Source organism: Dama dama, chromosome 14, assembly GCF_033118175.1.
Source record: "Dama dama isolate Ldn47 chromosome 14, ASM3311817v1, whole genome shotgun sequence".
NCBI lineage: Eukaryota > Metazoa > Chordata > Mammalia > Artiodactyla > Cervidae > Dama > Dama dama.
In genome coordinates, this window is record NC_083694.1 from 58196869 (window position 1) to 58212152 (window position 15284).

General features: G+C 37.9%; 1 protein-coding gene across 8 annotated transcripts in view; it reads right to left on the reverse strand.

Moving 5' to 3' along the window:
• The window catches only part of ACBD6 (acyl-CoA binding domain containing 6), a 200548-nt gene extending 185785 nt beyond the window's left edge, over positions 1 to 14763 (reverse strand). For 3 of the 8 annotated variants that reach the window (XM_061160853.1, XM_061160848.1, XM_061160854.1), the window contains exons 1-3: positions 13935 to 14586; positions 6931 to 6995; positions 4193 to 4289 (exon numbers count right to left, since the gene is read on the reverse strand). In XM_061160853.1, the coding sequence (XP_061016836.1) occupies positions 4193 to 4289; positions 6931 to 6995; positions 13935 to 14156 (384 nt within the window). In that variant the 5' untranslated portion in view covers positions 14157 to 14586. Of the gene's footprint in view, positions 1 to 4192; positions 4290 to 6930; positions 6996 to 13934; positions 14589 to 14616 lie in introns of those variants that run through there. The other 5 variants (XM_061160852.1, XM_061160851.1, XM_061160849.1 and 2 more) reach the window with 4 other exon arrangements.
• Positions 14764 to 15284: the final 521 nt, after the last annotated feature.

Consider the following 15284-nt stretch of genomic DNA (forward strand, 5'->3'; position numbering starts at 1 on the left):
ATTAAAGATAGAACTCCCATATGATCCAGCAATCTCACCTCTGGGTATACATCTAAAGGAAATGAAATCAGAACCTCAGACATCTGCTCTCTCATTGTTTATTGAGCATTATTCACAATAGCCAATATATGGAAAGACCTGAGTGTCCATGTATGGATGAATGTATAAACAAGATGTGTTGTGTGTGTATATACACACAAACAATGCAACATTATTTAGCAATGAGAAAAAAGAAAATCCTGCCATTTATGACAATACAGATGAACTGGGAAGACACCATGCTAAGTAAAATAAGCCAGACAGAGAAAGACAAATATCATATGATCTCACTTATATGTAGAATCTAAAAAAATGAAAAAATCAAATTCATAGACACAGAAAATAGAATGGTGTTTACCAGTGGCTAGGGAAAATGGGGAGATACTGGTCAAAGGGTACAAAGTTGCAGTTCTGTAGGATGAATAAGTCTACTACAGGCATAATGACTACAGTTAATAATACTGTATTGAATATTGGAAATATGCTAAGAGGGTAAATATCAGGTGCTCTTCTCATACACAAAGAGAGAAAAGGTGACTATGAGAGACGATATATTAGTTAGTTCAGCTATAGTAATCATTTCACTATGTATATACACATAAATCATGTTGTATACCTTAAATATACATGTATAATTTTTATCTTAACACATATCTACACACACATACACACACACACACACACACACATGCCTTATAGGTACTCTTGACACCAAAAAAAAACCACCAATGACCAATTTTTATAATTGCAGTATAGTAATGTATTGAAGTATTAAGCAGTAAAGGGACATGATGTCTATAACTCCTCTAAAATGGTTCAAAAATAATAAAATAATTCAGAGAAAACTTATTTTTATGTATGTACAGGTAGATAGAAAATGAAAAAACAAGTGTAAACAACTGGCATAACTAGACAAACGCCATCCAAGAGTTCCTTGTGCTACTCTTAAAACTTTAAAAAAGTTATATCAAGACAGTATAATGTACTATTATTAGTTACCAATAAACACACTAACTAATAACAACATATTCTGTGCATGAAATTTGCTTAGAGAGTAGATTTCAAGTGTTCTCACTATAGACACACACAAAAAAACATGATCAACATGGGAGGCGATGAATAAGGTATTGAAGGTAAGAAATCATAAATTCTGTCACTTATCAAAAGTTATAAACTCAAATGCCCACATAAGAAGTTTAGCAAGATGGTTCTAGCACAGGATCTCTCATCAGGTTTAGGGTTGTTGTTATTTTTTTAACTGGAGTATAGTTGCTTTATGCTACTATGTCAGTTTCTGCTGTACAGCAAAGTGAATCAGCCGTACGTATATCCCCCTTTTTGGGGATTTTCTTCCCATGGAGCTTACCACAGAGCACCAAGCAGAGTTCCCTTTGCAATAAAGCAGGTTCCCCTAAATTATCTATTTCATACAAAGGTAGTGTTGTATGTCAATCCCAACCTCCCAATTCATCCAACCCCCCCATCACTCCCTCCCCACATGCTTTTTTCTAATACACATAATGTCAGCTATGGAACAGAGAGCAGAGTGGTTAAGAGTGGGGATGTGGACTTATACAGGCATAGGTCCAAATCCCAGCAATATCATTTATTAGCTGGCTAATCTGGGCAAGTTACTAAGCCTCTCTGTGCCTGAATTTCCTTTTTTAAAATGCAGACAATAGTTTCTAAGTCTTAAAATTCTTAAGAAGATTTCAAAGGGCAATATATGCAAAGGAGACATTCAGCATGAGAGCTGTTAGTATTTCATGATGTTTAGAAGCAAATAGCAAAAGAAAATGATTCTTTTAACCTAAAACATAACAAACTAAATATCAAATCTCTTGAGATTGAGATTAGGGTCCGGCCCCATATCAATCAAAATCATGTGGGGAAAAAAGCTATGAGTCAAAGGTACCAGCTCAGAGTGTTTAAACTAAAAATTAAAATGTAAATGAAACATAAAATTTCTCTTTACAACTAGATTATGATGTTAACATATTTTTAGAATCATGTATTAAAGAATCATTTTTACTTGAAAAGTATGTATCTTTGGCTCTGTTTAGTTTACTCAAGTTTCATAAATTAAACAGGTAAGATATAGATATTTTTTAAAACATCATTAATGTCCATTTGGGTTTCCACAAGGAAGAACTACCTTAACTACATGGACTGTGCAAGCATTTGTGATAGTCATAGTTAATGGAATTTTACTTAGTAATTAAGGCATTGAAGATAAGAAGCCATAAATTCTGTCATTTATCAAAAGTTATAAACTCAAATGCCTACATAAAGCCAGGCAATCAGAAAGAGTCAAGTAGAAGTCAATAGGGAAGAACTGAGACCACAGCAGCTGGACCTGAAGAGTAAGGACTCACTTAAAAGGCATGCAAATTCAAGTCTTGTTTTTGTTTTTTTAAAATACTGTGCCATCTGTATTCAGGCTGAGTTCAGTTCAGAGAGGCACTCGTTCTCACCACTGAATTTCAGATTTTTTTTTTTGAGAGTGAAAAATAGTTTTTATTGGGCTTGGTTCTGTTTTCTTCTAAGATGAAAGAAAATACAGTAATGGAAAATTTCTTATATTCTTAGTGTTTATTGTTTCACAGTTCCATTTAATTGAATATTGGCTGTTTTTTATTATTGAAACTTTGTATTATTCTTAATCAATTTTATTTCCAACTCTATTATCTGATATTAATTTTGATCAATTTTAATTCCCTTTTTCTGTTTTAATTTGTTTTTACTATTTTTAAATGACCTATCTTGGCCCACCTTACTGAATTTAACCTTTTAGAATATTAATTTTGCTTATTGATTTAAAAAGAAACAGCCTTTTAAGGGGGGGGTTAGATGATTTACATTAAATCTGGCATTTGGTACATTTGGTTTTAATTCTTTCAGTGTTTAGGATTTGTCTCTTTGATTCTATGAACTATATTATCCCCTTTATCTTTGAAAAAGTTTTGGGAGACAAAAAGCCCTGTTTTAAAGACATACATAAATATCTTAAACCACTCCATAAGCATTCTAATGATCTCTTTTTTTTTTTTTATTTTTTTTCATCTATTTTTATTAGTTGGAGGCTAATTACTTTACAATATTGTAGTGGTTTTTGTCATACATTGACATGAATCAGCCATGGATGAATTTCAGATTTTTAAGTCCTTTCACAACCTTTACGGTATATATCTGTATACAAACGATGTTTTATAGCAGTCATATCATTAGAGATATCCTAAGTTGGTTATCTTTCCCACTTTGTACTCATAATTAAGATATATATTTTATATGTCATAACATTTACATCTTTAAGGTTCCTTATAACTCTGACATTTTAAGATTCCATCACTGATTCCATCCTTCATACTGGTAATAAATATGTAACAATGAAACAAGTTCCCCCAAAGTCCAAAGTAATCTCTTCTTCCACTGGATAACTTAGCACTCACCTTATTATTGTTTTATACTATTACTCTATTTTTCATATGTTTTATCTTCTATAATATACCTTGTCAAAGTGAAAGTCACTCCGTTGTGTCCAACTCTTTGAGACCCCATGGCCTATAGAGTCCATGGAACTCTCCAGGCCAGAATACTGGATGGGTAGCTGTTCCCTTCTCCAGGGGATCTTCCCAACCCAGGGATTAAACCCAGGTCTCCCGTATTGCAGGCAGATTCTTTGCCAGCTGAGCTATCAGGGAAGCCTTATAATGTACCTTAAACTACATAGTAACAGAAAGTATGTCATTCATATTTTATCCCTATCAATAAGCATTTTGTACTTGAATAGAAAGAAGGTGCTCACAAAAAAGAAAAAAAAAAAGAAGAGAATCCTACCATTTCTCAAGATAATAATATGATCTCAAGTTACACTCTTTCAAATTCTAAAATGAACTGAACTTTTACATGATTTACAATTATGCTTTTAAAAATTCTCCATAATTCAGAGTTCTCAGTATCAGTAGCTGGCTATATTAACATGTAAGCAACAGTATTTTTAGATAGATAAATATTATAATAACTTTATAATCTTTCTATTTGAGAAAATAAAACTCAAAGGATGTTACTTAAGCCTACAGCTTAGTTTTAACATTTATTTGAGAGAAAGATGGTGTTTTTTTGGAAAGTGTTATTTATAATCATTAAGTCTTACCTGAGGATTCCAACTTGGATCTAATTTTTTAACGACAGCAATATATTCTTGCATTGCTTGGCTGGGGCTTGAATCACCAAGCGCTTTCCATGCTTCCCTGTAGCAATATACAACAAAATGGCCTATCATTAATGATGTAAGAAACACAAACAGTATATTTCTTGTTATTATTAAGAAAAAGGCACAAGTTTTTAATGGTCACAAGATGTAATAGCCATAGACGCACAGCCTTCTCTTTTTGCCTTTACATTGGTCCATAGCAATACAGACCTTATCAGCCCACCTAAGCAGCCCTTGTAGATACTTTTTCCCCCTAATCACCCTTCCCGTGAAATTTTAAAATATATACGGCATATTTGTTGCATTTAAGAAGACATAAACTATTGTAATATCTAAGATTTTAAAACTCCCTCAAACCCAAATTTCACCCCTGCTGAGAACATATGCTCTACAGACAATGGGAGTAGTTCCCATCTAATGAATGAACTGTGTTTATGGCATTTCAATAATATGTTCACTATTCATCACATAAAACAGTATTCTGTGGGAAATGCTTCAAACTTCTTATTATAAGGTTTGAGAAGTACACCTTTCCCTCCTGCTGTTATCTCATCTCTAAGCTGTGGGTAGTAGATCCTGAAGCCTTGGGCAGGGACTTCAAAACTGAGGGGGCAGCGAAGACAGAGAAAAGAGTACTAATGAATGAGAAGGTAGGGGCTTCCTGCAGTTCAACAACCAAGAGCAATATTTTAGTCCTGAGCCCCCTTCTGCACGTTCCTTTTCTTCTTTTCTGCCAGCTGCTAGACCAGGCCTCCTTCTTGGCTTTTCCCTGCCAATTCTTTCTACCTCCAACTGGGAGGTACAGTCACTGATCCACTGTAAAAGATAACTCAGTCTCAGAGTTTTCCCATTACCTTCCTGCTCTTACCATGGACATAACATCTTTCTGAGGTTTCCTAAATTTATTTTTAATCTCTTGAAATTTACTTGTATACATCGTTAACACTTTACCCCAAATATACATTCAAAGTAAAGAAATCTCATTATTTAATACTATTAAATAAATGTATATGAACCGTATTTAGATTTCCCCAAAATGTTCTTTATAGTTTTCTTTTTCCAGACGAGGAGCCAATCAAGACTCACACCTAACACTGAGTTTCAAGTATGTTTAGTCTTTTTGTCTTCCATGATACTGATATTTTTTCTAACAGTTCGAACCAGGTGTTTTATAAAATATCGTTCAATTTGCATTTGTCTAATTGTTTCCTCACCTAGGAGTTTTCTTGCCAAAAATGGTTAATCATGATTAGAATCAGGTGTTGCAAGCGCAACATATAGGTGAAATGTCATTTACAGTTCATCACATCAGGGGGCACATGACAGCAGTCTGTCCCATCATTAGTGATGAGTCAGGATTTAGTACAAGCAGTATCTCCAGGTTTTCTCTTTGTAATTAATAAGTAAACTCTGGATCAGATTGTGTGAATATTGTTCCCGAGTTGTTTTTCATCTAATGGTTTCAGCAACTATTGATGATTCTTGCCTGAATTATTATAATTGTAAAGTCTAAACTTTTAAAAACTACTAAAAACAGTGAAAAAAATAGGAAAACGCGGGGGAGAAAGTAATGGTGAAGTTATAATTCATAAATTTAAAAACTCACAAAATATACATCAGGTAGTCTTGTAACAGTAATAAAATGCCAGTCAGAGAACTATTTGTTATCATCAGCATAGGAAGCTTGAGCCAGAAAGAAAATCAAAGCACAGCTTCCTTCACTGAGAATGTTCTACACAAAAGAAGTCAGCTGAACTAAATAATTGTGCTTAATGACGTTCCTGATTTGCGTTTTAGGTTCAAGATCTACATCTCCTCACAGCTGGGTGACAAACAGTTCCCAGACAGGCAACTTGTTCAGGGAACCACATTTTGAGGAGCACTGCTCTAGAAAGAAGGTGAGAATCCAGTTTTAGTGCTTCTTCTCTCTACAACCATATTTAACCTTTTCTTTTCAAACCCTTCCCTCTCTACTTTTAATTTCAGGCAGATGCTCCAGAGTCCTTTCTTCTGTAAGTTTCCCTACTGTATATGATTTCTCTCTTTTCACTTAAACAAGGTAGGAGGACATAAGGCCTCATATGACAGGATGTAATCTCTGAATTATAATTTAAAAAAAAAAACTCTAGGAGGGCATAATCTTTCTATGTATTCAGGAAAGAAGTAGGCTCAGTATCTATTTTTCTTTCTCCCTCTACTCAAGAGGTTATTAGAAGTACTTCTTTACCATGGTAGGCAAGGAACAGAAGAGCATTTGAGATGAGGAGAAAAAACTGGGGAGGGGAAAAAAGAGTAAAATATGGGGATCTGCCTGCTCTTCTCCCTTCCCATCCTCCTGACCTTCTTCCAAGATCCCTTCAGAGAGAAGCAGTGACCCATTAGGGGCTGTATGATAAGGAAGGAATTTCAAGCAACAGCTCTAAGAAGTGATTCACATGTGAGGAATGTATATCAGTTGTGAACTACTTATATACCAACATCAAAGCATTAAGAATCCTTTAGAAGACTTATCTAAAATCGGCTTCTTTTAATCTCTCTCCCAACTGCCTATCATTAGCACCGCCTACAGCAGAAAGAGATTAATATAAAAATAATTCTTTAATCTGCTCACTACTTTTCTAATTCCTAAACACCTAAACCCTTTACAACAACCACATTCGATCCCAAGAATTTCTTACCATTTTTGCTTTCCTTCAAAGTCAAAGAAGCCTGGTTTAGGTGTATTGCAATTTCCAACTTTGACCTAAATGAAGGGGGTGGGCAGAGATAAAATCAAGAACTTATTTTTCAAAGAACTGAGAAAATTTTAATTTTTAAATCTATTACGTATACTTTGTAACTATAGGTTAGAAAATATGTACAACTATATAAAATAATAAAATGTAACATTCTTTGCAAAAGCAAACTAAAAAAATAAACTTTAAATAGAGGCTGCTTTGGCTTATTGCATTAAACAACTGTTAACTAACAGTATAACACATTTAAAAAATGAATGATAAACAGTTACATTCCTAAATTAAACAAATTATATATATATATGTGTGTATATATATATAACAAATGACAGATTTTGTAATCGTGCTACCATTTATAATGTAGAATTTTTAAATATGCAATAAACAAGCTTTAAAGCACAGTTTATCAGAATTCATCATTGTCTGTTTATGCTGATTCTCAACACTATCAGCATTTTCTCTCTCTCAAACTCCAGAATAAAACACACTATTTTCAAGTTTATGAAACTAGTCAGTATAAATTTAGATGCTAAAAGCCATGAAAAAATTTCAAAGTTCTCAACAACAAATTCTATAAATTCTATCTATTCCACAATAATCTTTTCTTAAACTACACAGTGATTATTTGCATTATGAATAAGCATAAATGAAATTCACACAAGTGAGAATTTACTGCACACCTCGATTAGCCCTGCCACTGGTACTCTCCCTTTCTGATGAACTCTCACAACACTTTCTCCCTCTGTGACGGCACTTTTCACATTTCCCTTGTGTTAGCGAGGTTTGTGTAGTCTCATCTTTCTATAAGAATAAACTCTAAGAAGCTATTCTTAACCCACTCATTGCACATAACATAGTGTCTAACTGAAGGCAGTAAAAAAAAAGAAATGTTTGTTGCATATGGAATGTATACATTAGGCATGTGTTCAACAAAATACCTACCCACTATCTCCCTAAAGCTAAATACCACAATCTGAACCCTACCTACTTCTCTGGGAACTTCCCTATCTCCTGATACTCCTAACACATGCATTTGGCTAAAATCAAACTGATGGTCTACCCATTAACCAGATTGGTCTACTCAACTGCCTTAAGAATTTTCATTTTTATTCTATTTTTCTCATGCTATTTCTCTCAAATGAAAAGGCCTCACCTTCTTCCCTCCACTTTTTAAAATGCTACACCTCCTTTCAGTACCATTCAAGGTTCAGATTCTAAGGAACCCTTTCAGTCTACAATGATCTCATTCAGCTCTGATTTCCTAATAATTATCATCTCTATTATTTGCTTAGTAATTAATTGCATGGCTCTCTGGTCAGTATTAAAATGTACAGTGACACAGGGGCAGTCCAGTGAGGAAGGGACAGAGAGAAAAAAGGATGAAAGAGCAGGAGCTGCATTTCTTAGACAATCACCATAAACCAAAAGCTTCACATAAGTCAAAGGAGCCACACAACAATCCTGTTAGGCTTGTCGTTACGTACTTATTCTATAAATGACTACAGAGAAGCTGAGGAGGATTGTCACTGCTCACACATTTATACATCTTGAATCAGGAGTCAAAACTTGACTCCAGGACTGACACCAAAGTCCAATACTCCTCTACTATACATCAGTCTGTTTCGTATGATACATAGAATCCAGGCTTCCATTCCGGCATCTCTAAAATCACTTGAAAAAAATAAAAAATAAAATAAAATCACTTGAACTACTGGATTTTTAGAAATAGGAAATGAGATAACTATTAGGCATCATAAAAACAGTGGTTATTACTTTGTGTTTTTTCATCCAGACAACAGCCAGTGGCAGAAACAAATGCCAATGCCTATCCATCATTTCTCCTACAGTGATAGAAGTCTCAGCCAAACACAAGATCATTGAGCTGAACATTTTGTGGCCATGCAACTTTGGCCGAGGCCCAGGGAACTAGATGTGTGTAAAAGTGATATAAATACCTTTCTTAAAAAGAAAGAAGGACTTGTTCCCTTTCCCTCTGCCCAGGCTAGAACTGATCATGGAAAGATGATCTTACTGCAGCAGTGCTAAAACTTTTCGGTCTTGTAATCCCTTTACACTCTTAGAGACTGAGCCCCCAGAGAGTTTTTGTTTATGTGGATTATATCAATCAATATTTACCAGATTAGAAATGAAAAGATATTTTAAAATGTGCATTAATTTTAAAAATAACAAACTTGTTACATGTTAACATAAATAACAAAGTTTTATGTAAAGTGACTATATATTTTAAGGCAAAAAATATTTAGTGAGGAAAGTGACACTTTTACATTTTGCAAATCTCTTTACTATCTGCCTTAATAGAAGGCAGGTGTATTCTACTTCTGCATTCAGTCTATTGTGATACATTGTTTTGGATGAAGAAAACAACTTCACACAGGTACACTGTTAGAAAAGACAGAAGTATTTTAGTAGCATTTTGAGATAATTGTAGATATTCTTCTTTGATATCACACCAAATCTCAACAAGTGGCAGTTTCTTCAAGGATAGCTTCTTAAAGATTCTTCCCTGGTGGCTCAGATGGTAAAGCATCTGCCCGCAATGTGGGAGACCTGGGTTCAATCCTTGGGTCTGGAAGATCTCCTGGAGAAGGAAATGGCAACCCACTCCAGTATTCTTGCCTGGAAAATCCCATGGACGGAGGAGCCTGGCAGGCAACAGTCTATGGGGTCACAAAGTATCAGACACAACTGAGCAACTTCACTTTCTTTTCTTTTTTTCACAATGTGGAATCTGAAACCATATCAACAAATTTTTTATACTGTTACATTAAAATCCATTGGTCTGACTGGCATACTTTGAATGCATCTTCTATCCACACATAATTTGTAATTTCATTCCCTGCAACATCTGAAAATAGTTCACTGAGTTATGCAGATCTTCCAAATGTTGACCTATTTCATTATACACACAACAGTAAAAGTTCACAATCACTAAAGCCAGCACTAATTTATCAAAAACATTTTTCAGTATTAGGAACCTGTCAAGATCAGGTGTCACGTACAGATTTTCCAAACCTAATTTTCACTTGAAGGCTCAAATGTTGTCACTGGCAACAAATACCAGCAGCTGTTTTCCTTTAAGTGACAGTCTGACTTCCCTCATTTTCAAGAAACTGTATGCCAAATACTCAAGCTTGAGTAAGCATAGTTTATCTGTAGGTTGCTGTATTAAGTAAAAATCATGTATGTTGGGAAAAGTGGGTAGCTCAACTTGCAACTCAAAATTTACACAGGCCTTTTTCTTCAAAACAGCCAACAATAATTCAGTATGCAGGAGACATATTGTGTGTACCCCTATTTCATCACATACAACATTAAAAAGACTTGTATTCAAGAGTTAAAATTAAATAAAATCAGTAAGTTTTACTGCTTTATCAAAGGCATTTTAAAGTGAAACTGGCCTTTTTCTTTTTAAATTCACAGTCAGTCAGTTCAGTCGCTCAGTTGTGTCCGACTGTTTGCGACCCCATGAACCGCAGCACGCCAGGCCTCCCTGTCCATCACCAACTCCCGGAGTCCACCCAAATTCATGTCCATTGAGTCGGTGATGCCATCCAACCATCTCATCCTCTGTTGTCCCCTTCTCCTCCTGCCTTCAATCTTTCCCAACATCAGGGTCTTTTCAAATGACTCAGCTCTTCGCATCAGGTGGCCAAAGTACTGGAGTTTCAGCTTCAGCATCAGTCCTTCCAATGAACACCCAGGACTGATCTCCTTTAGGATGGACTGGTTGGATCTCCTTGCAGTCCAAGGGACTCTCAAGAGTCTTCTCCAACACCACAATTCAAAAGCATCAATTCTTCGGCACTCAGCTTTCTTTATGGTCCAACTTAAATTAAGAGCACACAGTGGTTAAAAAAAAAAAGTTAAAAAATACTACTGCTGCCACTGCCTTGATTCATGCTAACACATCAGCAGTTTTATCCACCATGACAGCACAGAGAAAAGGCAAATACAAACATACCTCGTTTTACTGCACTTTGCTTTATTGTGCTTTGCAAACACTGCATTTTTCACAAATTGAAGGTTTGTGCATACCCTGTATCAAGCAAGTTTATTGGCACCATTTTCCCAATAGCATTAGCTCACCTCTTGTCTCTAGGTCACATTTTGCTAATTCTCCCAATATATCAAACTCTCCACTAGCAAGAAGATTACAAGTCATTGAAGGCTTAGACGATGGTTAGCACTTTTTAGCAATAAAGTATTTTTTAACTGAGGTATGCAATTTTTTTAGACATAACGCTACTGCACACTTAATAGACTACAGTATAGTGTAGACATAACTTTTATATTGGAGAAAGAAATGGCAAACCACTCCAGTATTCTTGCCTGGAGAATTCCACAGACAGAGGAGCCTTGTGGGCTACAGTCCAAGGGGTCATAAAGAGTCGGACATGACTGAGTGATGAACACTTCAACTTTTATATGCATTGGGAAACCAAAAAATTCATGTGACTCACTTTATTGTGATATTTGCTTCACTGCAGCGGTCTAGAACCAAACCCTCATATCTCTGAGGTATGCCTGTAGTGTCTTAGTATTATTATGAAAATAGTTTTGACTTTATATTCTCTGAAGTCTGAGGTATTCTCAGGGGGGTCTGTAGACCACAGTTTGAGAACTGCTGCCCTAGAGAAGGGCTAAACTACAAGACAGAAAAAGACTGAGCCCCTGGATGATTACAAGAAGCAGAGCACCCTATCAGCCCTAGATCACCCACCTCCAGCCCATTATGTGAGATGAAAATAAAAGTTCAGCAGCTGACCCTGTATCCTGACACAGAAGCTTTTGTATTCCCAAATTCAAAGAACAGTTCTGGATCCAGAAAATACTGGATAAATAAAACTACAGGATTCTAGGACATCATTAGTAACACTTTTCAAATCATTAGATAATGGATCCTAAGCTATGAAACAGAGTTATAAAATGTAGCACTTTGACAGAGCATCACCTAAACTCTGTTCTCTCTGATATATACATGATATTTTTAGGGCCCCTGAAACAGACTGTTTCAATCAAGGTAGCCAATGATAAATGCCAGTGAGTCAAGTGTACCCAGGTTAAAGTAGGAAGATGTGTTGAGTATCCCTACTTGTGCTGGTGCTGAAATCTCAACAGGAGTTTGAAATTTTCATTGTCCTCGCGTTTTCACAGGTGTCAGTCAGTTACCTTTTGTTGGCACAGTGCAGGCCGATGAATGTTAACTGCTGTGATCTTTTTGAATCCACTAAAAGATGCTAGTGGAGCCATTGGCTTATCTGAGACTAAGAGAACTATTATGTTAGGTAAGTTTAGGTCTCTGCCTGATAAAACAAGGTTCACAGCTCAGTTTATTTTTAGCTTTCTCCTGCACACAAAATAGAGTGCTATTTGGAATAGAAAGTGAAATTATGAGAAAAGCCAATTTTATGAGAAATGTCATTATTTTATGAGGAAATTTTGATCCACTATGCATTAATTATATTGAATTCTCAACTCTGTTATTCGATCACAGACTGCTATTTTTAATACCACCACAGAATTCTGACAGAAACAAAATTAATTGACAGAAACATTTAGAAGAGACTGATGAACACTGTGTGTCCTAACATGCCTAAGTAAGCATACTCTTATTCTCTAATTCTCTAATAATTGTTCTCTCATAAAGAGGAATTTTATTTCCAGATACAGAATATCTCTAAACACTCTAATGTCAAGAGGGTGAGGAATGCACACCTCTTCCAGACTATCTGGATGAAGTACACCTGAGACAGAATGGTGACCAGCTGGCAGGTGATGACAGTTCACTGATGACTTGGTATCAGATATTTAACGATGCTGATGCTAATATCAATAAAGATACGTCATAGCGAGGAAAACAATGTTTCTTGGAAATGTGGAGAAAATTAGTCTTATCCTGCCCAGAGAATCATCAGTCAGCCATGTTACTGGTCCAAACACAATGCTCAATAAATTCTTGTTAAGTAATTGAAAGTCTCATTTTAATGTTATTAGGACAGGACTAATGAGAAAATAGATATCCAGAACTTTTGCAAGAGAAAAAATTTTGAGGCCAATTCAGGGGCAGTTTTCATTGAACACTATAATTTATACCATTTGTCCCGACAACTACATCTCTCAGGTCACTTTAACTGATATTCATCGATCTTCAAAAGAATCTGCATCTCAAGTCAGTATATTCAGTTTATGATACAGAGGGACCCCCACAACTATTTCTTTTTAAAGAATATAAGGGGAAATAGATAACAAGAAGCATAAAATGGGCTATTATTCAGAACTCCATTGCTTCCAGTGTTCCAAAAGCTGGAGTCTTCCTCAACTTTTAACTCTTGTTGGCAATTTTTCACATGTTTAAATCTAAACTCCTCAGGTAACTTTTATAAATCTCTTGATGGCAAGTATCATGATGTTTTTGCTTCTCTGAATCCCCCACAGGCATAACACCCAAGTGTTTTGCTATAAAATATGCTAAACAAGTATTGTTGATTATGATACAGCAATAATTTTTCCAACCCAATTACTCTCTGAGGATAAATAAAATGTGTCTCATACGACATTATTGTATCTCCATACCTCCAGGTAGTTTCAGAGCCTTAGACTCAGGAGCTACAAGCTAGTTCTGGTTCTGACTGTTTACCCATTTTGTAAATGTTCTGAAGCTGATGAAGGGCATAAGGGCAAGGTCACTAAACAAGTCGGGAAAGACCCAGAAAAACTGTCGCTCAGTGTCAGCTAAATATCGCTCCTAGGACAGCAGAAAGGTCCTTTCCCAGTCCAAAATGAAGTTAATCCTTAGATGATTAAAACACACACATACAAACTTCATTACACCTGACCATTAACCAAGCACTTTCACCATCTGTTTTTGGAGGAAAGAGAAGGCTTACGGTCACGCTCCCTCACCCAGCCCCTCCCTGCTACTTTACCTGCTTGTACCTGGCATACAGGTACAAGAGCTGCTCCCTGCTGGCCACGTGCACCAGGCCTTGGAGATGCGCTGCAGCCTTCTCAAACAGCTCTGCCAGGCTCCTGGATGCCTCGATCTCCGGGCTCTGGAGGGATTCCACATCCCCGGAGTCGTCCCCCGAGCTCAGCTCTCCGCCACTGTCGCCCGTGGTGGCCCCCGAGGGCAGGAATGACGAGGCCATGCGTCCGCCGGTCTTCTTCGGGCCGGGTGTGACGCCGGCGCGGGGGCCTGGCCCACCAGTCCCGAGCTCAAGTCGCACCCAAGCTCACCTAACCCGCGCTCCCTCGCTAGCTCAGCCTCGCTCCCTCTATCCCCCTGGTCTCCCCGGGCGTGCAGGGAGGGCTCCGCCACGCTCTGCTGCTTTCCCCCGCTGCCCGGTCTCTTCCGGCTTCCTCAGGCTAACAGGGAGTTCGGGCTATCCCAGATCGCTCCCGCCGCGTGGGGGTCTGGGAGCTGCTGCCAGGGGTCCCGGAACAAGGGTGGCGGGGGGCGGGCGACAGGCGCCCGGGGGCGTGTCGAGGGACGGGTAGGGCGGGGCGGGGGCGTGGTGAGCGCTGGGCTGCCTCCACGCCGAGCACGCGCCCTGGGTTCCGGACTCCAGCCAGTTCCGCTCTGGGCGGTAGAAGTGTGGGGGGACTTACCGGACCGCGCTAGGTTAACGCTGCTTGGAGAAACTGTCGTCAATCGTTGAGGTGTCCGTTAGTCGTTTCGTTGAAAATACCGGAACCCATTCTCGGGTTAGGCCTTCGGGAGTGGGGAAGGAGGCCGTGTTTTTGGGAGTGTATCGGTAGAAGTGGAGTCCTGGGAAACTTGGAGCTGAGGACGAAGGTTCCGCCTGAGCCCGCCTCCCCAGGTTTTGTGTCCCCGTGCTGTGCCTAGTCGCTCAGTCATGTCCGACTCTTTGCGACCGGATGGACTGTAGCCCGTCAGGCTCGTCTGTCCATGGGAAGTCTCCAGGCAAGAATACTAGAGTGGGTTGCCATGCGTCCTCCAGGGGATCTTCCCAACCCAGGGATCGAACCCAGATCTCTCGCATTACAGGCGGATTTTTTTTTTTTTTTTTTTTTTACAGTCTGAACCAAAAGGTCCCAAAAAGTCCTTGGATGCCTGCATCCGATGCTGGAGAGTTTGGTTTTAACTTAAATAGTGAAAGAGAATTTGGGAGATTGGGCCATCAGTCCAATCTCTCCATGTCTTGCTTTCCACGCATTCATAACCATCATCTGTCAGAGGTTTACGGAACCGCATCCCCAGGGCCCTTAGCAGGATGCTCCTTCCCAGCTCAGCCTTTGCCACTGTGCTTTGGCAG